The 25,855-nt window shown below is 45.1% G+C and overlaps 1 protein-coding gene across 5 annotated transcripts in view; it reads right to left on the bottom strand.

Moving 5' to 3' along the window:
• nbr1b (NBR1 autophagy cargo receptor b) overlaps positions 1 to 25,620 on the bottom strand; it is a 37,571-nt gene extending 11,951 nt beyond the window's left edge. For 2 of the 5 annotated variants that reach the window (XM_061712076.1, XM_061712077.1), the window contains exons 1-17: positions 25,491 to 25,620; positions 22,598 to 22,660; positions 22,062 to 22,080; positions 21,945 to 21,967; positions 21,666 to 21,854; positions 19,206 to 19,295; positions 18,282 to 18,535; positions 14,363 to 14,488; positions 13,948 to 14,154; positions 11,152 to 11,311; positions 9,492 to 9,575; positions 7,450 to 7,635; positions 7,158 to 7,265; positions 5,616 to 5,691; positions 4,520 to 4,630; positions 3,808 to 3,975; positions 365 to 607 (exon numbers count right to left, since the gene is read on the bottom strand). In XM_061712076.1, coding sequence (XP_061568060.1) covers positions 365 to 607; positions 3,808 to 3,975; positions 4,520 to 4,630; positions 5,616 to 5,691; positions 7,158 to 7,265; positions 7,450 to 7,635; positions 9,492 to 9,575; positions 11,152 to 11,311; positions 13,948 to 14,154; positions 14,363 to 14,488; positions 18,282 to 18,535; positions 19,206 to 19,295; positions 21,666 to 21,854; positions 21,945 to 21,967; positions 22,062 to 22,080; positions 22,598 to 22,660; positions 25,491 to 25,610 — 2,227 coding nt within the window. In that variant the 5' untranslated portion in view covers positions 25,611 to 25,620. The remainder of the gene's footprint in view (positions 1 to 364; positions 608 to 3,807; positions 3,976 to 4,519; positions 4,631 to 5,615; positions 5,692 to 7,157; positions 7,266 to 7,449; positions 7,636 to 9,491; positions 9,576 to 11,151; positions 11,312 to 13,947; positions 14,155 to 14,362; positions 14,489 to 18,281; positions 18,536 to 19,205; positions 19,296 to 21,665; positions 21,855 to 21,944; positions 21,968 to 22,061; positions 22,081 to 22,597; positions 22,661 to 25,490) is intronic. The other 3 variants (XM_061712078.1, XM_061712079.1, XM_061712080.1) reach the window with 3 other exon arrangements.
• Positions 25,621 to 25,855: the final 235 nt, after the last annotated feature.

Raw genomic sequence — 25,855 nt, 5'->3', positions numbered from 1 at the left:
TTCTCTCAGTTTTCTTGAGCTTAAAATAAGTCCAAACCATGGTGCTAGCACCGGCTAGTGTCACAGAGGGAATCAGGCTATGTCGTCTGTATGATGCTTTGGCAACTGCACAACTAAATTCTTCCGTCCTCTCCAGCCCAACTGACAACACATCTGGGTCTTCACTACTCACCCGAGCTTGTGCAGATGTTCTTATACAGCATCCTACATACAACCTTTGTTAACGTCTGCAGATACCAGCAATGGTTTTTTTAAAACATCCCAAATTAAAATGTTTAAATGACAGAGTAACATTTCCAACCAGGATGCAAACATGAACCTGTTCCTGCTCAAATGTGAACAAACCTGATAGCAGCTCAGTCACCTGTGGCTGTGGGCTCCGTCGGCTGAGTCCTGGGTGGATGAGGGTGAGGAGCTGGCAGGGAGCTCAGACCGGGCATGGCGGCCGCCGCTAAGGATGGGCCAGGCGTTGGTACCGGGGGCAGAGCTGGGGGAGCAGGCAGGGAGAGGTTCGGCGGGGAGGACAGGGAAGGCTTGATAACAGCTGGCTGGTTTAGTGGACTGTTGGAGGCCGAGGACGATCCACCCTCAGCAGCCGGACACAAGACTGAAAGCACACAGGAGGAAGTCCGTCATACACCCGTCTGGAATCAGACCAGTGCCTCATCCTCAGACCTGTATCTTCAGATAAACCGTCTACAAACCTGAGAACCGTCTCCAGACCTGTGAACCGTCTACAGACCTGTGAACCGTCTCCAGACCTGTGAACCGTCTACGGACCTGTGAACCGTCTACAGACCTGGGAACCGTCTACAGACCTGTGAACCGTCTACAGACCTGTGAACCGTCTACAGACCTGGGAACCGTCTACAGACCTGTGAACCGTCTACAGACCTGTGAACCGTCTACGGACCTGTGAACCGTCTATGGACCTGTGAACCGTCCACAGACCCGTGAACCATCTACAGACCTGTGAACCAGCTACAGACCTGGGAACTGCATACAGACCTTATGAACCGTCTACAGACCTGTGAACCGTCTACAGACCTGTGAACCGTCTACAGACCTGTGAACCGTCTACAGACCTGTGAACTGTCTATGGACCTGTGAACCGTCTACAGCAGTGGTTCCCAAACTGTGTGCCGCGGCACACTGGTGTGCCTTGAGGCAAGTCCAAGTGTGCCGTGGGATTTTGTGACAACCATAGCGGCTATGGCATAGCCTACTGCAATATAGTATACAACTAGACAAAAATAATTATTTTAATTTACTATATACTACTTTGAATGCACTCATTCCATAATACAGAGGCAAACTCTTTATCTAAAAACTATTTTAAAAAATCCTCAGAGGATCCCACATTTCGCTGTTCGCGCAGTTGCGCAGGTGGTTGAAATGGGTGTGTTTGATGAAGCCCAATTTGATAAAGTTTAAATATTTTTGTGAAGTATTTTTTTAATAAATATTTCATGAGTAGGATAGTTGTCTTTGTCATATCTTATTTGGCATTAGTAAATAATAAACTGAACAGATAAACAGATGATATTAGTGATAACACGTGTTATAAGGCTATTTTGCACAATAGGTGTGCCTTGAAATTTTTATTTGTCCTTTGGTGTGCCTTGGGCACAGAAAGTTTGGGAACCACTGGTCTACAGACCTGGGAACTGCCGACAGACCTGTGAATCGTCTCCAGACCTGTGAACCGTCTACAGACCTGGGAACCGTCTACGGACCTGTGAACCATCAGCATACCTGTGAACTGTCTACAGACCTGTGAACCTTCTACAGACCTGTGAACCGTCAACGGACCTGTGAACCGTCTACAGACCTGGGAACTGTCTCCAGACCTGTGAACCGTCTACAGACTTGTGAACCGTCTACGGACCTGTGAACCATCTACAGACCCATGAACCATCTACAGACCTGTGAACCAGCTACAGACCTGGGAACTGCCTACAGACCTGGGAACTGCATACAGACCTTATGATCCGTCTACGGACCTGTGAACCGTCTACAGACCTGTGAACCGTCCACAGACCTGTGAACCGTCTACAGACCTGTGAACCGTCTACAGACCTGTGAACCGTCTACAGAACTGTGAACCGTCTACAGACCTGTGAACCGTCTACAGACCTGTGAACCAGCTACAGACCTGTGAACCAGCTACAGACCTGTGAACCGTCTATAGACCTGTGAACCGTCTACAGACCTGGGAACTGTCTCCAGACCTGTGAACCGTCTACGGACCTGTGAACCATCTACAGACCTGTGAACCGTCTACAGACCTGTGAACCGTCTACAGACCTGTGAACCGTCTACGGACCTGTGAACCGTCTACAGACCTGTGAACCGTCTACAGACTTGTGAACCGTCTACGGACCTGTGAACCGTCTACAGACCCATGAACCATCTACAGACCTGTGAACCAGCTACAGACCTGGGAACTGCCTACAGACCTGGGAACTGCATACAGACCTTATGATCCGTCTACGGACCTGTGAACCGTCTACAGACCTGTGAACCGTCTACAGACCTGTGAACCGTCTACAGACCTGTGAACCGTCTACAGACCTGTGAACCGTCTACAGACCTGTGAACCGTCTACAGACCTGTGAACCAGCTACAGACCTGTGAACCGTCTATAGACCTGTGAACCGTCTACAGACCTGGGAACTGTCTCCAGACCTGTGAACCGTCTACGGACCTGTGAACCATCTACAGACCTGTGAAGCGTCTACAGACCTGGGAACTGTCTACAGACCTGGGAACCGTCTACAGACCTGTGAACCGTCTACAGACCTGTGAACCGTCTACAGACCTGTGAACCGCCTACGGACCTGTGAACCATCTACAGACCTGTGAACCGTCTACAGACCTGTGACCGTCTACAGACCTGTGACCGTCTACAGACCTGTGAACCTTCTACAGATCTGTGAACCTTCTACAGACCTGTGAACTTTCTACAAACCTGTGAATCGTCTCCAGACCTGTGAATCGTCTCCAGACCTGTGAATCGTCTCCAGACCTGTGAACCGTCTCCAGACCTGTGAACCGTCTCCAGACCTGTGAACCGTCTACAGACCTGTGAATCGTCTCCAAACTTGTGAACCGTCTACAGACCTGTGAACCGTCTACAGACCTGTGAACCGTCTACAGACCTGTGAATCGTCTCCAGACCTGTGAATCGTCTCCAGACCTGTGAATCGTCTCCAGACCTGTGAACCGTCTCCAGACCTGTGAACCGTCTCCAGACCTGTGAACCGTCTACAGACCTGTGAATCGTCTCCAAACTTGTGAACCGTCTACAGACCTGTGAACCGTCTACAGACCTGTGAACCGTCTACAGACCTGTGAACCTTCTACAGACCTGTGAACCTTCTACAGACCTGTGAATCGTCTCCAGACCTGTGAACCGTCTCCAGACCTGTGAACCGTCTACAGACCTGTGAATCGTCTCCAGACCTGTGAATCGTCTCCAGACCTGTGAATCGTCTCCAGACCTGTGAACCGTCTCCAGACCTGTGAACCGTCTCCAGACCTGTGAACCGTCTACAGACCTGTGAATCGTCTCCAAACTTGTGAACCGTCTACAGACCTGTGAACCGTCTACAGACCTGTGAACCGTCTACAGACCTGTGAACCTTCTACAGACCTGTGAACCTTCTACAGACCTGTGAATCGTCTCCAGACCTGTGAACCGTCTCCAGACCTGTGAACCGTCTACAGACCTGTGAACCGACTCTAGACCTTTAAATCAACTAAAGACCTGTGAACCACCTACTCCTGGAACTGCTTCTGACTGACCTTTGCTGGTTTCTAGAGGGCCCTCTTTCAGACAGCCATGGTCCTCCTGGAGGGTATCTGAGCGGATCAGAGTCTCACAAACACACGGTGACCCAATGTCATGGTCCCCTTCCTCCTGAGCTGGAACCCCACCTGCTTCAGCTCCAGATCCTGTCCCTTTAGTAATATCTGAGGACCACCATACAAACAATGCAGTCGTCACAAACTGCTGTTACTTCTCCAGGTTAATACAGTTGTGTTGACAAAAAAGTGCACAACCCTTCAGGTCTTAGGACTCATGTATCAGGACAATAAAATAAAGAATGGTCCGGTCCAGTCTGGACATTTGGTTCCTCTGCAACTTGACTGAAGACGTATTTCATTACCACCAGTCTTACATCACTGATTCTTTGCTTAACCTTTTAAACTAAACTTCTTGGAGCATCCAGGGGCTAGAGAGGGCTTCCAGGCTGGCCAATGTAAGACTGTACCTTTGTTTCTTTGTAGATGATGTAGTTGTGTAGGGGAAGGGTTTGGGGTGGGTAGTGGTTGGTGCAGGCAAGCGTGAAGCGTGAGTGGGATGGGAGTTAAAGCCGTAGAAAATGGATGTAACATTGAACTATAGATTGTTTTTATTATGAATTTCATCCGTTTCAACCCACAACAACTGTGGGCTCTCTGTCAATGAAACAGCATTAACCCTGGAACAAGTTTAAAGAGGAAACCCCGTTACCCATGATGCTGTTGATGACTTCCGTCTCCTCCCGTATCAGACCCAAAGAGGGGCTGTTCTTGTCCAGCAAGTGGCTGTCTTGAGGCAGAGGGGAGATGCAGGGAGTCACATCTGGATGGAACAGAAGGTGGGACAGTCATATAATCCACTCCAACTTTTCTGTACTGAACCAAACCAGCACTTTCACCTATAGTTTGTTTTCACGATGGACATCACACTGGAATTTATCTTTTAATAATGTTTACATTAGTATTCATAGCACGTCTTATTATCTTAAGCTGTGAATTCTGCTATAATTTATATGTTTCCCTTACAAACGTATAAAGTATGTATCCATCCATCCATCCATATATCCATCCATCCATCCATCCATCCATCCATCCATCCATCCATCCATCCATCCATCCATCCATCCATCCATCCATCCATCCATCCATCCATGTGTGATGGGTATTCTATTACCATATCATTACAATACTGGTATCTGTTAATACTACTAATTTACACAACAAAATGAAGACATGAACCCTTTCTGCCGTTATGAAGGATCATGTTGGTAACTGCTTACAGGCCCCCAGCTGCTGGATCAAGAGTTTAACCCCCACCCTAAAATGATAGCCATCTACGTAGCGCAACAGGGATGGAGGATGTTTGAAGTTGTTCAACCAAACTTCAGAGCAGACAGTGAACTGACACCATCATAACTGATGCCACCGTTGTGTGTTTTCCTGTGTTGCTCTCATTTCAGACTTGCAGCAGATGCCACCCCTCAACACCCCCCATATATGTTTAAAAAATGCATATATATGCTTTAGGTTAAAATTAAAAATAAATAAATAACTGACGCCTCCAGCTTTGTCATCACCAGTGAACGGTTGCAGTTAATATACATGACAGAAATATCAATAAGCCAAGAGAGGACTTTAGCCAAGTGACACACCAGCACTGAGAAACATTTCATGAACTCCATCACTTGGAGTCCTTTTTTCTGTTCCGTGCAAACGTCACGTCCTCCAGCTCTGCAGCAAAGCTCATAACCAGGATGTTCAGGTTTCAGACCTCACAACCACTACTGAAATGATGGAAGTGATCTTACCAGCAGGGGTGTTGTTGGGGACACACTCCAGCTCCTGGACGATGTTGATGTCCAACAGCTCGAATGACAGAAGATCCTGACAGAAAGACAACAGAGAACCTTCTAAAAATGTCTCTGAGATGCAAAATTCAAAAAATCTTCATGACCCAAAGTTGAACTGTCTGGACATGTCAGCCTGTCATCATTTAGAGAATAATGTTCTGCAGCTTCATCACTGACAAACAGCACATCCGTGGAAGATTCACATTCATTCAAGAATCATATTCTCTGCATTTAACCTCTGCCTTTTGTATTTTCTTAATCTATCAGTATTTATCTTGCAGTGTCTTCTGGAGGATCTTTAACTTCCATTTGTGTCAGCTGATTTCTTAAAGATCACTCACAAACACGGGCTCCAGTTTCTGCTTATTTGGATTTTCTTTCATCTGTTCTACATCTTTTATTTTCAGTCTCACTGAGTTTTCTGTCTCAATCTTTGAGTTGTTCCTGGTTCTATCTGATAGTAAAATGTTTCTACTCATCATTAGTTGGTCGTTTGGCCCTGCAGAAGCAGATGCTATGAAACTACCAACTGATCATGTGACCACAGAGATCAGCTCCCACATTAGCAGCCTATTCTGATTATGGGATGCAGTATGTGAAGCAGAGTGGTCATTTATGTCCAGGAACCAGTGCACTATGCATTATACAGGGATTTTGGAATACTGCAGATTGTGATATTGTCTACATAACGTATACAGTATCTTGTAGTAAAACCATAATACACTATTAAAGTACTACTATTCAAATTAGTAAAATAAACTCCTGCAGTTCATAACAACTCTCTGGAGCTGGTCCTGCTCACTGGAGGTTTATCTGTGTGAACATGTGATGGCTGTGACAGCTGTGACTGCTTTAATGTACCCCGTCCTGGATTCAGAAGTGGAATCACTACAGGCGAGTTTACCGTGAGAGCAGATAACACGCATGTCACCTGGGCAGGTCTACACCTGCAGATGTGTAACTTAAAGGGGACCTATTATGAAAAACAGGTTTTTTCCTGCTTTGACATATATAAAGTGGTCTCCCCTCAGCCTGACAACTCAGAGAAGGAGGAAAGCAACTAAATTCTGCAGTGTCTGTACAGCCGCCCGGATGAGCCGCCCAGTGTCATGTGGCTTCTACGAGCCGTTCAGATTCTGCTCCCGTTGTTATGTAACCAAAATGCAATTTACAGAGTTTGGCCTCCGATGCGTGAAACCACGCCCACAAATAACTCTGCCGGCCGGAGCTTCCGGCATTTTTTCGTAGCGGTGTATCGCATCATTCAGGCAGCCAATCAGCACAGAGCCTCATTATCATAGCCCCGCCCACTCAGAATCCCTCATAGATAATGAGGTTAGAGAATGGGAAGATAAAGACATGGCTCAGAGACTGAATTTCTAATTTATTTAGCAAAAACAATCAAAAGCTTGTTTTTAAGACATTCAAGGCCTGTTTAAAATAGGTATTAGATGCCATAATAGGTCCGCTTTAAGCAGGTCTCCACCTGCAGACATGTACCTGGGCAGTGAGCAGGTCTACAGAGGGAATGCAGAACTCTTCATGGTCCACTGACATTAACAGCTGATCTCCAGATGTGTTTCCCTCCTTTGCAGCTGGATTCCTCCCCTGAAAACAAACGAAACATTTCAGACACAAAGACACACCAAGTCAGCTTTAAGTGAACAGCCTAGAGTCTCCGTGTTTATAAGTGTTTTTATATTTACACATTCATGTGATTATAATATTTATCAATACAATTACAATTCTTTCGTCTTCATTTGTCTCATCTCATTTGTTCAGTCCTTCATACCTGTGGAGTGGCGCAGGGCGATACAAGAATCCCATCAGCCAACATGGGGGCCGGGGCCTGGGGGTCCACCACGATGCTGCACCACACTCGAGGTCCAAACTGCTCTCCATTGTGGGCCAGACGCCAGTGAGAAGTGTAGGATCCGTCGACTGCCGGAGCACAAAGTGCCACGCTCACAATACCAACCTAGAAGCAGAAGAAACAGCTGCTAAAGGAGCTGTTAGCCAAAGGTGACCATAAATCGGGTTAATTAACCATTAACCAGTGGGTCACGTGACCGAATGCTGTGTCCATTGTTGTTTACACTCTGGCCCTATATAGCAGCATGACTGCAGGATGTTTCAGGCAGAGCCGTCTGGGAGATTTGCGAGGCCCTGTGCGAAATGGCTTTTTAGGTTTTTCGGGTCGGATCGGGTGTCTATATGCGCAATTTTAACTCTCCAATTAGCAAAATACTGGATACCTTCCCCTGCCTCATCATCATCTCTTGCCTCGACGTGGGGCCCCACGGCTGCTTGAGACCCGGTCAGATCTGTGATTTGTGTAACAAATTTATCAAACAAGCCTTTCAGAGAGGCATTAAACTCTGTCGTTCTCTCGACATTGTGTGACAGTTTGTTCCAACTCCACCGTCTGGATCAGAGCAGCTTGTGTCTGCGCTTGGTCTGATCAGTTGTATTGAACAACAGACACGCGCATCATTGCACATATATTTATTGATATGCACAGACTAGTACACATTTAGGTCTGTAATGGAACGTGACTGTTGATATTTATAAGGGAAAAAAAAAAAAAAAACAGCCCATAGGGCGAGGCCCCTTGGGGCGCGAGGCCCCGTGCGGTCGCACGGTTCGCACACCCCTTGGCATGCTGTCCGATAATATTACCCAATGGAAGCAAATACGAGGAGAAAAGAATTGGCCCAAGCACTGAACCCTGCAGAACTCTGTGGCTGATACATGAGCTAGTTTCTTCAGTCACGTTAACACATTGAAATCTGTCAGATAAATGTGACTTAGGGCAGTATCTTAAATCCCAATAACTGTTCAATTGTCTGTACTAAAATGTGCTGATCAATGGTATCAAATGCAGCACTGAGATCCAATAGGACAGTCAGATAAAAGTCCAGTATCAGAGGCCAAGAAGAGATCAGTGGTGACTTCCACCAAAGCAGTTTCTGTGCTATGATGCTCCCGGGATCCTCCTGACTGAAACTGTAATACTTTATGAGCTGCACTACTTCACTGATACTTTATAGAAGCATCGTTCCTGAGATAAACACCCACAGCTCAGCAACTGTTCCACATGGCGGTGCGAGAACATACTGAAGAGGTCGCTGATACAAACAAAGCCAAACTGTTCGGTTTGTAAGGAATTAATGCATTTAGAGACATTTTTATTAATTAAAAAATATAGCTTTGGTACCTAAAAAGCCTAAATGACAAGTATAACTAAATATAAAGTAAATCAAATAACATAGTATGTCAATTTTCAGCATGTGTTTGTTTCATGGGCTAAATAATTGAAATGAACAGATCACTATCAGCTGGTCATCAAGGTCTGCACAAGTGTGTTCATGGTCCGTGCACCTCGAGTCAGGTGTGTTGGAGCAAAAAGTATCTAAAACATGCAGGACCACAATGCCTGAGGACAAAACCTGAGGAACACTGACTGAAAGGGACAAAATGCCCTTTCGTCGGTCAAAGTGACCTTAAACTACTGATGCCAGGCTGCAGTGTATTCCCTACCATCCTCCCAGGATCGAATAAACAACATACATTTATTTGAATGCTTCAAAATGATTACATGCTGTTAATAAAATGTCCCCAACTCAGTGGGTTTTTCATGTATACTGTATTTCCATGATGGTAAAACCCCTTAGTGAGTATTTAGTACTAACTAAAAACCCAATACTGACTGTTAATCCTGCAGTCTGCAGGTTAGCCTCTTCATTGTCAATGTAGTTTGTGTAAATAAAAGGTTTTATAAACGAACCATGTGGCCGACTGTTTCCTTGCCGAGCTGGGCGGAGCTCGTCTTACCTGTCCTGGCTGCAGGAAGGGAACAGACACTTCTCTCCAACGGTCTCCGGACGCAACAGCCAGGTTCCCCCACATGAACTTCAGCTGCATGGAAAACAGGAAGCATCACGGTACAGCAGAGCTAAACCAGCTTATATGTTTATAAATTTGCGCTGGAGCTGAAATGGGCTTAACTGGTCAGAATTCATGATCACATGCACTACGGCACTAACTCTTCTGAAAAGTGTCCTGGTGACATGTCACAGGCTCTGAAGGTGTACACAGTCATTTCTGTTTATATAACTTTCAAATTCAGCATCAGCAATTAGGAATCAGCAGCTTACAAGTTCATGCGGTTTTTACATTTATTGAGAACTTCACTGGTGTTTTTCAAACCTTGTTGACCACTCAAATCAATTTATACAACATCTACATCCACATAATTACATTTAGCAGTTGCTTGTCTCCAAATCGACTTACAACAGGGGAGTACAATCAAGCCACAGTAACACAGTAGATCACAAAGTAGGTGCACATACAACAGTATTTAAATAAGCGCCACTAAGACGGTATTCTATTGAACTTTAGTAGAAATTGAAGAGTAAAGTTCATGACAGAAGGTGTTCTTGGAAGGGGACGGTTTTCAACACCTTCTTGGACACAGATACCCCTTATTCCTAGAGCTGGTTCTGGGCAAGTGCTGGTTCTGGTTCACAACTCGTTCAACTTGCAGACCAGCTGAGAACCGGTTTGCTTTTCCATAGTTCAGGGTGCTAAGGGGACCACGGCGCTGCCGGGCTGCCGCCGAGTTGCCGCGGCAGCAAAGCGCAAATCGGCTTTTCACCTAGAATGGCGTTTTACGGCACAGAGCAGGGAGGAGAGCAGGGAGGAGAGCAGGGCGCGCCTGCTCGCATCGCATACATATTTGTTGCAACTTCCTTGGCGACGGAAAAAAGTTTCATAACCATATATTGATAAATGATTCAATTGATCCTGATATGAGGCATGGAAATGCTATATTGTATTTTGAATTAACATCTTATTGTTAAAAGAGCAAAAGAATATCACATTTCTACCACTTTTAAACACACCAGGTATGTCCAAATTCTGTGAGATTTCTCTCCATCTTCTTCCATCTTGATCGTCTCTGATCTACAAGCTGCAAGTTTCTTTTCTCCCTCCAGCACCTTCTCTCCTATTGGACACCGCCGAGATACCGTCACAGGGCGCACGTGAAATTAAAAAATGTTCAACTGCAGCGGCAGCTTGGGCCGTCTTGCGCCGTCGTGCGCCCTTGCTGCCGCGGCAACCCAGCGGCAACCCGGCGGCGTGCGCCCTGTTGCGCGCCGCCGACCTCGGTGCAAAGCCCTGCGCCCTTGCGCAGCGGCAGCACATACACAATGAATGGGAAAACGGCGCCAGACCGGAAAAACTTTTTTTCGGTCGCCAAGCAACTTGCAACGAATATGCGCGCTGCTCTGCGCCGAGTCTGCGCCCACTCGCCGCCGACTCTGCTCCATCTGCGCCGACTCTGCGCCGAGTCTGCGCCACCCCGGCGGTGTTGCCGCGTTCTATGTGAAAGTAGCTTCAGGTCCCGGGACAGACGAGGAATAAACCCAATGACCTCTTGACTGGCGGGCGGCCGTTCACCATCATTTCCTAAATGATGTCAGGTGTTTACCTTGGTGTCGGAGCTCCAGCTGACCGTTCCAGTGTTCCTCATCTTCCAGTATTTGATGAACTTGGTTCCAGGACGTAACCGGGTCCCATCAGGAAGGTTCTCATCCAGAAAAGCAGCCATCATGGCTGGGACCCCCATGGGACAGGGGCACTTTGGGCGCCTGAGAAACCAATACAATATGTTAACCTTTCTTCTATCTAAGGTTGTAAAGAAAAAAGTTATCCAAACTCATTTTAGACCTTTTTTAAAAGACTTTATACAGCCTCTTTTCTAATATTGTAGCTTTCTGTCCATTTGACCCATTTTTGGTATTCTTGGTATCAGGCTGGAATCAGACTCCCAGCCTGAAGATCAATATACAGGATTATCCCTGTTACCATGACACTTCCAATCATTGGTATTGATATAAAAAGGTAGTGATTTTGTTTTCCTCCCATTTCTGGACATTTGATTGTCTTTACAGACAGTTTGAATCCAAGATGTTTCGTGGCTTCACTCTATTTCATCTGTTGAAGTAGCAGTTTGTAAGTGTTTTTTTTTTGTCACATTTGCTGAAATTGTGCTTATTTTCAATAATAGCAGGGTCATTTGATAAACAAGGGTGTGTGCTTGCCAAATGTCAATCACAGTCGTGCACGCACTCAAGACAAGCCCCCTACTCCTTCCCTCCAACTCCATGCTTCATGTAAACATTTACACACTCCCACTTTAGAAAAGCTACATTTGAAGGGGTTTTAAGAGGATTATTGAAACAGTGGACAAACAAAGACCGCAGGAAAAGTTGCCGATTTCTTCTTTGCCAGTTACTACTTGCACACGTAAGCAAATTAAGCAGAGCTGCTGCAAAAAAAAAAAAAAAAAAAAAGAAAGAGAGAAACTGACTGCCAGAAGTAAAAGTCCAGTGAAAGCTGCGGGACTTGAAAGGCTTTTCTTGGATATGGAATAACAGTATTTCTTCTTGACAGGTAGTCATCTAATTTTTGCTCGTCTCAGGTTTATTTTTTGGTGTTTAGGAGCAGACTCCAGACCAGAAGGTTCTGGAGGTTAAAAGGGGCATGAAAGTACGTTCATATTTTCTAGCTTGTTACTGGATTTTTGGTCTAAACTGGACACCTGTGACTTGTGATCCCTCAGACAACACTGAATCAAGAACTATCATTTATCAACAACTGATAGAAGAACACGGACAAGGGTTACCATGGAAACCTCTGTCAACAATACAGTACTGAGATAGATTCACTAATGACACTTAAAGTTATTCTATGCAACTTCCTAGAGCTAGCAAGATTTGAAAGTGGCGCTTCCTCTAAGCCCCGCCCCGCCCCGCCCCCACCCACGAGCGCTCAGTCCAAAGCCACGCCCCCACAAACACGAACGCGCATACGATTATTAAACATTTTGGACAGCAGATTTACAGCAAAACTACCCCATGTCTCATTCACCTGTAAGCGAGGCCGGTTTTAGGGGGGGCTGTGCCCACCCAAACGTGCATCCTGCCCACCGGCGTCTCCATCCCGGAGAGCGGCGGTGCACGGCACGGCAGCGCTGCGGTGCGCTGCAGGCTCTAAAGCCACGGCTACGCCGTACCCTACGGCGTACCCTACGGCGTACCCTACGGCGTACCCTACGGCGTACCCTACGGCGTCTACGCCGTACCCTACGGCGTCTACGCCGTACCCTACGGCGTAGCTGTGGCTACGTGTGTGTGTGTGCTCCCGCCGCGTCCCCGGCTGGCCAGCCGCTGCGGTGCCGTGCCGGCGCTCTCCGGGATGGAGACGCCGGTGGAGCCTACATCCCCACGGACCCCATACAGCTTCCGAGCTGTATGGGGTCCCGGCAGCTCGGGACCCCATACAGCTTCGTGTCCCGGCGGGCTGCTGCTGCTGCAGGAGCTGCTGCAGCAGCCCGGACCGACGCTCTGCTCCCCGCTCTCACACAGCGGGACCGAGCCGCTCTGGAAATAACTACTGGGCTCCGTGGCCCCTCCGAGGGAGGGGGGTTACACTGGGACACTGTGAGCCCAGGAGGACCCGTGGGAAGTGGACACGGGGGGCTGGAAGCGAGTGCGCGCATGGGACAGGGCGGGGGGGGCGTGGTTTAAAATGAAGGCATCTGATTGGTTCTTTCCCTTCCTGGACCTGGACCAATCCATATCATTCGGACCGAATGGGGGGGGCTTAGAGGTGCCTCTTTCAAAATTCTTGCTAGCTCTAGGAAGTTGCATAGAATAACTTTAAAACCTAACGGTGAAAAAATAAGCCTCATGTTAACCTTGTCAAGAGGAGCCATCTCAGGACTCCACGCCATCAACATAGAAACATGGATTGTACTAACTGAGGAGTACCACAAGGCTTTGTATGAACACCTCTGCTTTTTAATTTTGTAAGATAGTGCTGCTTGGTGTTAATAAATACAAATGTCAGTCTATATGAGGATGACACTGATTCATGTTCCCAATATTAGTTCCCAAGATATTTTTGGAAGAAATGGACTCTGTATACTCCAGAAAGAGAAGAATGATCCAGACTGTTATTAGAAACAGGTCCAGTACCCAGATTCTTTAAAAGTCTGGGGTTGTATCAGTGTCCAAAAGCATATTTCCTCTTCTATGAGGGCAGCATTAATAAAATAAAGTGTAATACAATTTTTGAGCATCTGCTGCCTTCTTCAAGATCATATCTGTTCTAGAGATATCCATACAGTTTTCAAAAACACTATGAGCATCACTTTCTGCACACATTTGAGTTGTACGTAGTACAAATTATATCCATTTAATTTTTTCATCTTGAAACTTACTCGGGGCTGCTGTGCTGGGTAGCGCGAGGCTGAAGAAGGATGGGGGAGGAGCTTCCATCGGTGTGGGAGGAGCTCCACTGTATGCCCCGCCTCTCCATCCTCAGCTGTTTTCTGATCTCTTTCACCTCGGCCTTCAGTAGACGTTTTTCAGCCTTCAGACGCTGTTTCTCTGCCTTCCGGAAACTGCGGTCTCCTCGTCTGTGAAACCTGTACAACAGAGTTGAAAATGAATACTTCAACAGAAAGATGACTGCATCTATATTCTGTTACGTCACACTTCCTGTTATCAATGTAAGATGTCTGATTTGTAAAAATGTAATGATCTCTGAAGCTACCTTGACTTTAAAACTAATCAAAACCCTTTTAAATGAACAGGAAGTGATGTTATGATATGTGTGGTGGTGTGGGGGGGAACCTGCTGTGGTCCGGTGCCGGAGATCCGTGTTCTGGGATGGACAGGGGGGTCCGTGCTCTCACCAGGTTGTGACTGGGATCGTGGGAGAAGCTGCAGGGCTCGCACAGAGTACAGGAAGTACAGACACTGGTGGTGGATGGGAATGAAAGAGGTTGAAGATAGAAAGGGGAGTGGAGTTGAAGAACAGAGTGAAAGAGAAGAAAAACGTCAAAATAAAGACCTGACACAAAAACCTGGAGGTGATGCTCAGTTTTATAACCGACAAACACAGTCATCCCAGTACACTTCTTTCTGTTATCAAGTGATATGATACAGGAGGAAACCCGGGACCTGCCGATGGCCATGATCATGTCCAGGAGGAAACTCAGGCTCTACTAAAGTCCAGGGGCCAAGGGACAAAACAGGGCTTGAAAAATGCACACGCCACCTTCTACGCAAAGGTTGGGATTTAAAAAAAAAAAAACTAACGGGAAAATGTGCGTATCTTTACGCAAACTTTGATCCTAGCGCACAAACATTTTGAAGATATGGGGGACTGGCGATGCAGGCGGTGAGGGGGTGAAATGAAGCCAGATTCATGTCATACTTTTAATGTCATCACATATCAGACTTGTAATATAATAGCACTGATAATAGCACTCTGTGTTGTAAGCTCAGCGTCAGTCAGGACTCTGGTGCTGCTGGTGCAGCCGCGGTGCAGGACACGCCGGGAACCTCCTCTTCACCCGCCAACTGGAGAGTGACTGAGGACAGAACAAATAAGTGCCGGGCCACTCTCCTCTTGGCCTCCACCTTCAGATCACACCACTTCTTTTTTATTTCTGCCACAGATCTGTCCGTGGCATTCACAGCGTTTAGCGCAGCAACAACGTGCTGCCACTCACTCGCTTTCTTTTTGTTAGTGATGCCACTACTGTGACCCCCAAATAATGTGGTTTTCCTGCCTCCACCTCATCAACAACATCTCAATCTCGGTCTCCGTGAAATTTAGTGGCACGGTGGCTCGACACGTCTCATTCATCCTGACGCAGAGCAGAAACAGGCTGCAGGTGGCGCTGCGCATGCTCAGCAGGCTCATTTATATGCTAATACAGTCATGAAGTACTTGTTATTCACCATTCATGGTAGGGCTGGGCGATATGGACCAAAAGTCATATCTCGATATTTTCCAGCTGAATGGCGATACTCGATATATATCTCGATATTTTTTCTGTGCCTTAATTGGGGTTTCCCCCAAAGCATTATAGCATAGCATCTCTGTTAGCTTAATTTTTTTCTGAGGCAAACCCTTAAAAAAACAGTCAGTTTTAAGTCAAAGCCTCGTGCCAAATGTCACACAGGTTCCTTTATTAACAGAGGTCTGCACAATATCAAAATGTATAAAACAAATGAAATAAAAATAAACTGCCTGCATATATAGAATAAAAATGCTTCTTGAATAAAATAAAACAAATATCCCTTTCCTGCATAACAAATAAATTCAAATACACTGTGCAATTAATACAATGTAGACAGTAACAGGCAGACTTTTCCACTGAGGTTGACAGTTGTGCAAATAACAAAACATTTGTGCAAATCTCAAATAAAACATTCAAGTCAATTTGTCACAAAATAAGCTATATCAAAATCGTTAAAAAAAAAAAAAAAAAAAATATTTTTAATAATCGATATAAACGATATTGTCTCGTACCATATCGCGTTTGAAAATATATCGATATATATTAAAATCTCGATATATCGCCCAGCCCTAATTCATGGTACAAGTGGGCGTGTAGAGGGCGGGATATGAGGCGAATTCACGTGCGCAACCTTCCAGCTGGACTGTGATTTATAAAGAGAACATTGCGTGCAAGTGTGCGTGCACACGGTTTTATAAATCAGGATTCTTTTGTGCGCACGGCATTTTCGGCTTTTGAGCGCACGTACACTTTTAGTATGAATTAGGGGTGGGCGGTACACCGGTGTCATAGTCATCACCGGTGTGACACTGCGCCACGACATGGATTTTGCAATACCGTCAATACCGTAATAAATCAATTATAAAATAATAAGCCTAAATAAGGCATTAAAAACTTCGGTGATATGCTGCCGTGTTGTGACAGCAAGAGGTGGAAACACAAGCAACCGGTTTCATCACTTAAAAAACACGCACGCCCGTGAATATGAAGAAGCAACCCGGGCCAAAACGAGCGCAAGTGGGACCAGCAGCTGGTCCCGCTGCTCCGCTGGTGCTGCTGAGCAACACCAGCGGAGCAGCGGTCCCAAGACTACGCAGCTTTCACTGCAGGCATCGTTTATGCTGCTACACCTTACGACAAGAGTAGTAAGACATGCAGGGCTTAAAGTATTCCGGCACCGTGCCGGATCTCTGGTGTACGGAGTTTTTTTTCTCGGCGTGCGAGTTTGACTGCTTTAAAAAAAAAAAAAAAAAGTTTGAGAGAAAAAAAAAGGTGAGTCAACCGAGTTCGTCTACCAATGGAATGAGAGGTAAGCAGCTCTGGCGCTCAACCAAACTAACACTAGCCAATCAGAAGTAGAGCGGGGCGGGTCTTTGACGGCAGCGGAGCGCAGAGCGCTGTTTCAACCTGCTGGAATACGAATCACCGACTTCAAAATGGAGAAAAAATTAATGAATGTCGGTTTAAAAGAATCTTTTTGCCCAGAAGAAAAAAAGAGTGACAAAAAAATACCCATAACCATGTTCTTCTCTCGAAAAAACACACCTGTACCGCAGGCTTTAGAAGAAAAAGACGCTGCAGCGCGAGTCGGATGCAGCGGCATCAGAAGAGCAGGGGAATACGTGCGAGGCGGTGCTGATCTCCGCAATTTGAAGCTTTGTATAATAATTATTTTTAAAAAAAGGGTTGCTACTATGTGAATATCACTTATCACGGGTTCCTTTTGGAACGTAACCCTCTCGAAAAACAAGGGATTACTGTATATGAATACTCATGGCATAAACCTGTCAAGTTTTGGATTTAAAATTAAGGGAAATTTTCCACCACCCGCTGTCCAACCAGCCCAACCGAGGTCCAGTATTACATTTTAAGAGAGGTTTACAAAATATTTAAAATATAATATAATAAAAATTATTATATATATATATATATATATATATATATATATATATATATATATATATATGTGTAAGATCTTTAGGTTTTTTGCCAAATAAATATGTTGAGAATGCATAATACTCTCCCATGTCTCAGGACAGGCTACTCCTCCCAAAACGTACCAAAAAATACCGTGATATTATACCGTCACCGTTCAAAAGATGAAAAATACCGTGATATTAATTTTAGGTCATATCGCCCACCCCTAGTATGAATCCTACGCACTCTTTTATAAATGAGGCCCCAGGTTCCACCAGACAAACCCAGAACTGAGATTCACAGGTTCTTCTCTCACCGGGCTCAGCATTTAGTTTACGATAAATCACAAGTGTGCTTTGTTGTTAGCATTGACTAGTTCCGGCCAGCGAGTTTTTACCCATTTCAGGCAAACAGAAACAAACAACAGCTTTGGACTCGGTCATAAGTGGAACAAGTCCCCTCATCCTCCAGGTGGTAGTGTTTGAACGTCCACGCCGCTGGCACCTTTTTTTCTCTTTTTTCTTGCTTTTTCCTTTCCTTTTTAATCTTGACATTTCGACTTTTTTCATGAAATTTTGACTATATTCTCAACATTTCGACTTTTTTCTCGACATTTCGACTTTTTTATCGCAGTGCATAATGAAAAAAAAAATCTTCCCCCAGTTATAACTAAAATAGATACATGCAGCATGTGTTGCCTTCATTATAAGGCTTATACAAGACTTTTCATATTTTGCGGCTCCAGAGATATTTGTTTTTTGTGTTTTTGGTCAAATATGGCTCTTTCAACATTTTGAAAGCTGTGCTAGCTGAAAGTATGGTACCTGCACTGGAAGCCTCCTCCGGTGGTCTGGCCCCTGCAGGAGGAGCAAGAAGGTGTGGAGGACGTTGGAGCTCCAGGCAAGGTGGAAGATGCCACCTCAGGAACCTGCTGGGCCTCTGTGCCCCGACTTGCTGCTGCTGCTCCTCCTCCTCCTCCACCTACTCCTCCTCCCCCGAGTGGTTTGTGGATGCAGCACTGTCCGGAGAACTCCCGGCAGATCTTCTCCACCGCCTCCCGAACCACCTGATCCTTAAACTGGAGGAACGAAGAGGAAAACAGCGCCATCTGGGTTTACGGCAGAAAAACCCACAACTTCAAGTTTTGAACCCCACATCAACTGAGAAAGAGCGCAAGAACAGCAGAAAAAACAAGTTTGACTGTTTTTTTACAAGTATCCATCCAAGGGGGGCTAAAGAGATGCCAAACATCAAAACCCATCAACCAATAAATCAATATTTATCTGAGGGATACACTGTAAACCCTTCCTTTGTACTTTTAGGAAGAGTTGTCAAGCTGCCATTGTCCCTACTATCATCAAAAACCACCAAAGGAACTTTGGACTGGAGTCCCAGTCGTCTCAGGTGGTTCATCTAGGTAGGATGTCTCCTGGACACCACCCTGGGGAGGTGTTTCACTCCTATCCAACTAGAAGGAGCCTTGCCAACTGGACGTTTTGGTGGATTGAACAGATGGACAATATTTAGACATAGACCAGGAGACAACGGGACTCAGGGCAGGATGAGGATCCTGTTCAGACCTGTTCAGTCTGATGGATCACATGGTCTGCATATCCATTTCTATGGCAGAACCCCACCACCACCACCACTACCACCACACATCCCACCACCGCCTCCTCCGTAAGTCAGTAACAGACCAGCCGGGACGAGTTCTCAGTTTAGTCAGACAGCAGCCAACGTGACTCTACCGTGGTCTTCACCTTTTCCATGTAGGAAGTGAACCAGGCCGGGGGGGTTTTGTCTTCTTCTTTGGATCCTTTAATCTCTTTCATGATGACCTGGACAATACAGGAAGACAATTAGAGATACTATATCAACAGACAAACGTGGGTTTTAAAGCTGCTGTGTGCTGACTTTTACATTTTCACTTTAATCAGAATCAGAATCATGTTTATTTGGCCAGGTCAGGTCAGACAATACATGGAATTTGACTCGGTTATTTTCACTCACTCTACAGTAAATATGTAAATAGGTAATAGACAAATGACTACGGTGGCCGAGACCCCGCCATGGCTGAAAATTAAAGAAACGCTGCAAATATAAAGAAACGTAGCTCCAAATAAAAAAAACAAACGACGCAAATAAAAAAGCCACAATGGAAGTGAATTACCGGGGACTATTTTTGCCGACGCACCGGTGTTGCACATTAAAAATTACGTGAGAGGAGAAGAAGAAGGCGAAGAGGACGCAAGTGAAAAGGAAGAAATAAGAAGAGCAAGGAATAAGAACAACGAACGAGAAAATAAGTGAAAAGGTTAGTGTTCAACGTCACTACGTGTAATTTTTAATGTGCAACACCGGTGCGTCTGCAAACATAGTCCCCGGTAATTCACTTCCGTTGTGGCTTTTTTATTTGCGTCGTTTTTGTTTTTTATTTGCAGCGGGGTTTATTTTATTTGCAGCGGGGTTTCGTTTTGATTGCAGTGTTTATTTTATTTGCTAAGCGTTTATTTTATTTGCAGCGGGGTTTCTTTATATTTGCTAAGCGTTTATTTTATTTGCAGCAGCGTTTGTTTCTGTTTGCAGCGTTACTTTTATTTTCAGCAATGGCGGGTCTCGGCCACCGTAAATGACAGCTCTAATTAACATACCGGTATATGCAAATTTTAAAAAGTGAAAGGTGCAGCAGTATGAGGTAGACATGAGTATTGAAGTTGCATTGTCACAGCATATGATTGTGTTATTATTATTCTTGTTATTAATATTGGTATAATATTGTTATTATTATTAAGGTTTTGTTTGTGGAGAACTTGAATTTTTTTTCCCATCCCATTAGGATCTGAAACGCTTATAGCACTGACAGAAAGAGGTGAATTAATGTCAAGAACTCACTTTCCAGCATTTAAAAGCTAAGTTTTATCTCAAATAAATGCAGCATATTCTGTGGTCAGCTTCATTTTCTGTCTCTGTTGCTGGCGTTGATGCTCTGCCGCTCCCTAGTGTCTGTAGTTAACAACTGCAGCGCATATGTCAGTCCCTGTTTACCTCCACGCCATCCCTTCTTGAACTTTACATTGATTCTAGTGTGAACTTCAGGGGTCAGGTCAGGGGAGAACTTTGAAGGAGTAGCTCGTACGTCAGCCATGAGGACTGTTGTAGGCCAGGAACATCAGCTCTCTTCTTGCTGTCGGTGAAGGCGGACGGCTTTTCTTCTCCCACTCCCTCCCCATATACCTGCTGCTGCTGCACTCTGTCTGGTCAGTCTACTGTTGTCTGAGTATGTTGCTCTTTTTGTGCTGAGGTGTTTTTTCTACCTTCACACTGTGTTTTCCACAGTCCCAAGATGTTTTTTTTTTCCCTCACTCTTTCCTGGTGCCATCCTTTTTCTCACCTAATGAAACGGCCACACCTACCCATGTCTTATGTTATTTGTTTGTTTGTTTTGTTCTCTTTAGACGAGTTGTTGTGCTGGAACGCTGGCTCAATGACTGTGTTTCCATGCAATCAATAACCCTTTTAAAACCCCAATATTGGCAATAACCCGAATTTGCACGGCCATGTAAACACCAATAACCCCTTTGAATAACCCGAATTTGCTCATATTCCGGCTTTTAAAAACCCGAATATGACCCCTGGGTTACTCCTTTTAAAACCTGAATATTGGGTCATGTAAACGCCAAACGGAATATCCCCATCAAACGGAACATGAATTTGTTTTCTGCACATGCTCTGTTCACAAGCAATCTTGGTCTTTGAGTCCAGGAAGTTCTTATAAACACGGAGAAACCAAGACCAGGAGGAGACTAATCACTTCATAAATGTAATGAAGGATATGAACATTTCTGCATTTGTAGACGGTAGAAAGTACCGGGATAGCCAGATTTAAAAGAAGGTGAGCGAAAAGTTGCGCGAAGCAGGATTTGTTTTGAATTTGGAAGAAGAAGCGGAAATGACGGAAATTGCATCATCACGTTCTCCGCGCGTCGCTGGTTTGATCCAGATATCCCAAATGATTAATTACCATGTAAACGGAATATTCCCAATGTTTCAGTAACCGGAATATTAGCAATAATCCGAATTTTGACTGCATGTAAACGTAGTCTATGACAAATATAGAATATTGAATCTTGAACCTAATGGACCCGACACCCTTACGGATGAGGGCACAGCTGATGGAGCTGCAGGCCGGACACAGACTCGGTTCTCACCAAGCTCTGCTCCGGTACTGCGGCCTGGACCTTACGGCTGACCACCTGAGCCAGGGTGGGGCAGTGTTGGGGGGGTCTGAAGCCCCTCTTGGGCTCCGCTCCACTGGTCTTGGTGGCCAGGACCCTCGCCGGCTGTCCCCGGGCCTCGGAAACGTTCATGTGCAGGCGGTTCCCCTGCCGGCCCGCAGTCTGGACAAACAACCGTGTGTTAAAAACATCGGTAGAGGGGAGTGTGAAATGTGTGAATGTGAACACTGAGTAAAGCTTAAAAGAGCTCACCTTCAGGGCCTCCTCATATTCAACTGCGATTAAAGCACAAACCAAACATGTTTTAGCATCTCATCAGCATGAAGTCCAGAAAGGTCAAGATATTAACCCATGTTTGTTTTTACTCACCTTGACTGTTGACACACACCTACAGATGAAAGGAGAAAAACGAAATATTCAGATATCCAATGTTCAGTGATGTAGTTTGTTTCTAGCATTAAAGGATCAAAGGACCAGTATTGACATTAATCAGCAATTTTAATTAATTTAATCAGGCTGACCAAAGATTGAAGACACTTGAGATGTTCATTACAGGACAAGCTTTAGATTAACATACCACTATGGTAACATTATTTTACATCTTTTCTTGGAGGACCAACTCATTTGTCTATTAAAACAACAGATTCTTGGGTTTAGCTTTTAAAATGTTTGCAGAGAGAAGGGAAAATAGATTGTTTTTGTTGATCGAACAGCCGGTCAGAGTAAAACTGGGATGCTTAGAAGACATGGCCTACTCAGTCGGGGACTTGAACCCGGACTGGCCGAATGAGGACATCGGAACATGGACCACACCCTAACCAGGTGAGCTATCCAGCACCCGCTAAACTAGTGGTTTTTTAACTTTATCGGATCTAAACAAACATTTTCACAAGCAGAACACTCACCTCCTCGTTGTCCTCGTCAAAGTAGGTAAGCTGAAGGCTGCAGAGGCCGAAGGAGCGCTTCACCTGTGAGCGAAACACAGACGGGTGAGGTGAGCCGTCAGCTGACCGTCACAGAGAACACCTGACAGCAGGTGTGATAGTTCTCGGATCACAAAAGTGAGCTGACTTCATTACAACGGGAGGAGTGATTATGAATGAGACACAAAATTGAAATATTTGAGGTGTGATGCATAGTTAAGGCTGTAACCAGGAGTTAATTTGTGCCGGATCCTGCCGGAACAGGATCCGGCACCTCTCGATTTTGGCCTCCCTGTGTTCCGGGACTTATTTGGGCAGATCCGGCACCTCTCGTATATATATATAAAACAATAATAATATAAAAAAGTTTTTTTTTAATGTATAAAAAATAATAATATGCATAAATTAATTTACAGAATAAATCCCAAGAATGTCATGTTGTTTATAAAGATTTAACGTAATTTGAAAGAGTCAGAGATTTGTTGATGCTATGAAAAGATGGGCCAGCAAACCACGCCCCCGACCAAAAAAACTTTGGAAATTTGCTGGATCTGGGGAGCAAGCAGCGAGCAACGCAAACATGTCAAAAAGACAGCTGAATTTACTGTCTATTTTCAAAAAGAAGGAAGAGTTGCATGATTCTTCAAAACGAATCAGAAAAGCAACAAGCGGCGATGAGGGCAGCTGCAGCGGTCAGGAGACCAGCGCCGCAGCAGCTAGCCAGGTTAAGGCAGCAGACACCCTATTATTGTTATTCTAGCTTTCCAAAGTGCACCAGATTGATGCATTTAAAGCATTATGCTCAAAAAATTTCCCGGGGGGAACGCACCCACCGAAAAACCCCCGACATTCAAGGCCTGATTAAAATAGGTATTAGATGCCATAATATGTCCCCTTTAATTTGGCCCCCATCCTGCTCTTTCCTGTTTATTGAGCAATAGTGGAGTCCAAGGGCTGCCCTCTTCATTTGCATAATGAGTCAGAAATGCATAAAGTACAAAAAGGAGAGAGGGAATGTAAAAATGACAAATATATGTATGAGGAAAACTAAAAACAATATATATATATTTGTTGGCCCGTTGGGGCAACTGTAGGGTGATGACGTCACTGGATGACAACACTTTGTGAACGTTGGGAGTCCGCGCGGGTGTTAAACCGTAAATGCTACAATAAAAGCCTTGTGAGGAATACAAGTCGTGTCTTCTCTCATATCATGACATTGACGACAATGCATGTATAAGGAAAAGGAAAAACAAAAACAAAAATGTGTGCATTTATTTTTAATGATGTCAGTTTTGGTCCTCCACATCTCCAACCTCTCAATGTCATTTACAACAGTCTCTGTAGATTTGTGTTAAGGTGCCCATATCGAACTCACCACCATGTATCATTCACACATCCATGTATCATTCATTAAACTGGTTACCCCTCAGCTCAAGAAGACAATACCACTGGCTCCAACTCATATTCAAATGTATCCACTTTAGTTATCCTTCTTACTTAAAACAATATCTGATTCCATATACATCCTCATATTCTCTCAGAAACACTCAGAAACCCTTATTTTTAGTTCCTTTAACCTTTAAAGAAATTAGCAGACATGCTTTTAAGTTCAAAGCCCCATCAGATTAGAACAACTTACCCATCAATATAAGAAAAACTTAATTCATTACACCTCTATAAAAACTCACTATATTCCAACCTCAGTAAACCATGTAGTTGCCTCTAGTGGTATTGCCTTCTCATTTTATTTGTATTTATTTATTTTATATATAATGTATCTATTTCTTCATATATTGTATCATAATGATGATGACAATGATTATTATTAATATTAATATTGTTGTTCTTGTTGCTATTACTGCATTGTATGCAGTGTTTACCTGTGTTCTTCAGGTGTGGTGGGTCTTAGGGACTGGTGTGTGGGCGGGTTTGTGTGTGAGAGCCTTATGTATTATGTATGTAACTGTTTTGTAATGTGTTGTATGTTTTTTGTTGACCCCCTCGAAAACAGGATGATTCATCTCAAGGGGCTATCCATTAATAAATGTACTTTACTTTAACACACAGCTGAGTGGATATCTGTGCTTCAGCAGACACACAAAACATCCTCCAACAAAAATCCACGGTGCGTTCACCTTCATTTACTCAGCTCAGCACAAACGTCAGGCTTGTTTAAACCGCCAGGTGCGTCACGTGACAGCACGACCAAAACACAGGTGATGCTACTTTACAAAAGGGTCGCGTGTTATTCAGCGGCTCGGTAGAAAATAAGACACGTAGGACAAACAATGAGAAGCTTTATGAATTAAAATGTAGCAGTGACGCAGATGAGGAGCTCAGCTCGGATTCTCTCAGCCAATCAGAGGACGAGCAGCTCGCAGGCCCCGCCCACCACCGGACAGCGCTTAACGCTGATTTATGGTTCCACGTCACATCAACGCAGGGCCTACAGCGTACGGTGCGCGTCGCCGCGTACCCTACGCCGTGGACTACGCCGTCGATTTAACGCGGACCATAATTCAGGCTTTATTCCGACGTTTATTTAGTCTTTTCATCCACAGCTTCCTCGGAACTCTGACCCAATTACTTGTTTTATTAAACCCTTATCTAAAACACACGTCTTCATCTCTCGTCCAAAATAGAAAGCGCCCCATTTCTGTGTTCTAGCTGTCTGATAAATGAACATAAAACGGTACCAAGGTGTGTAAAAGGACTACAGTCCTGCAGCGGGATGGGAATGGGTCGGAATACAGACGTCTCTGAGCAGGGAAACAGCAGAACAGATAAACCCGCACACACATAGATGAGCACAGGTTGATGGAGGACAGGGACCAGCACCGGCCTGAGCCGGGCCGGGCTCGGCTCGTCTTACCAGGGCCTCCACGGCCTCCCAGCTGCGGCTCTCCGGCCCCGTCAGGACCAGGCTCCTGTAGTTTCCTCTGAAATTCACCTTCAGGTTGATGTTGGGCTCCATGCTGTCTGCTGTTTGCATCTTAACACCTGTGACGTCAACGCGCTGTGGCCGCAATCTCGCTTCGCTTCCGTTAAGGCTGATCTATGGTTCCGCGTTAAAAAGACGGCGGAGCCTACGGTGACGCCCAACGTACGGTTGCGTCGCCGCGTACACTACGCCGTAGGCTCTGCGTTGGTGTAACGCGGAACCATAAATCAGCCTTTAGTCAACGCATCCGCCATATTGGTAGAGGACAGAGTTCCAGGTTCCAGGTCCAAATAATA

This window comes from Cololabis saira, chromosome 21 (assembly GCF_033807715.1).
Source record: "Cololabis saira isolate AMF1-May2022 chromosome 21, fColSai1.1, whole genome shotgun sequence".
NCBI lineage: Eukaryota > Metazoa > Chordata > Actinopteri > Beloniformes > Belonidae > Cololabis > Cololabis saira.
The sequence above is the reverse complement of the archived record's forward strand: the minus strand, read 5'-3'. Positions and strand labels throughout refer to the sequence as shown.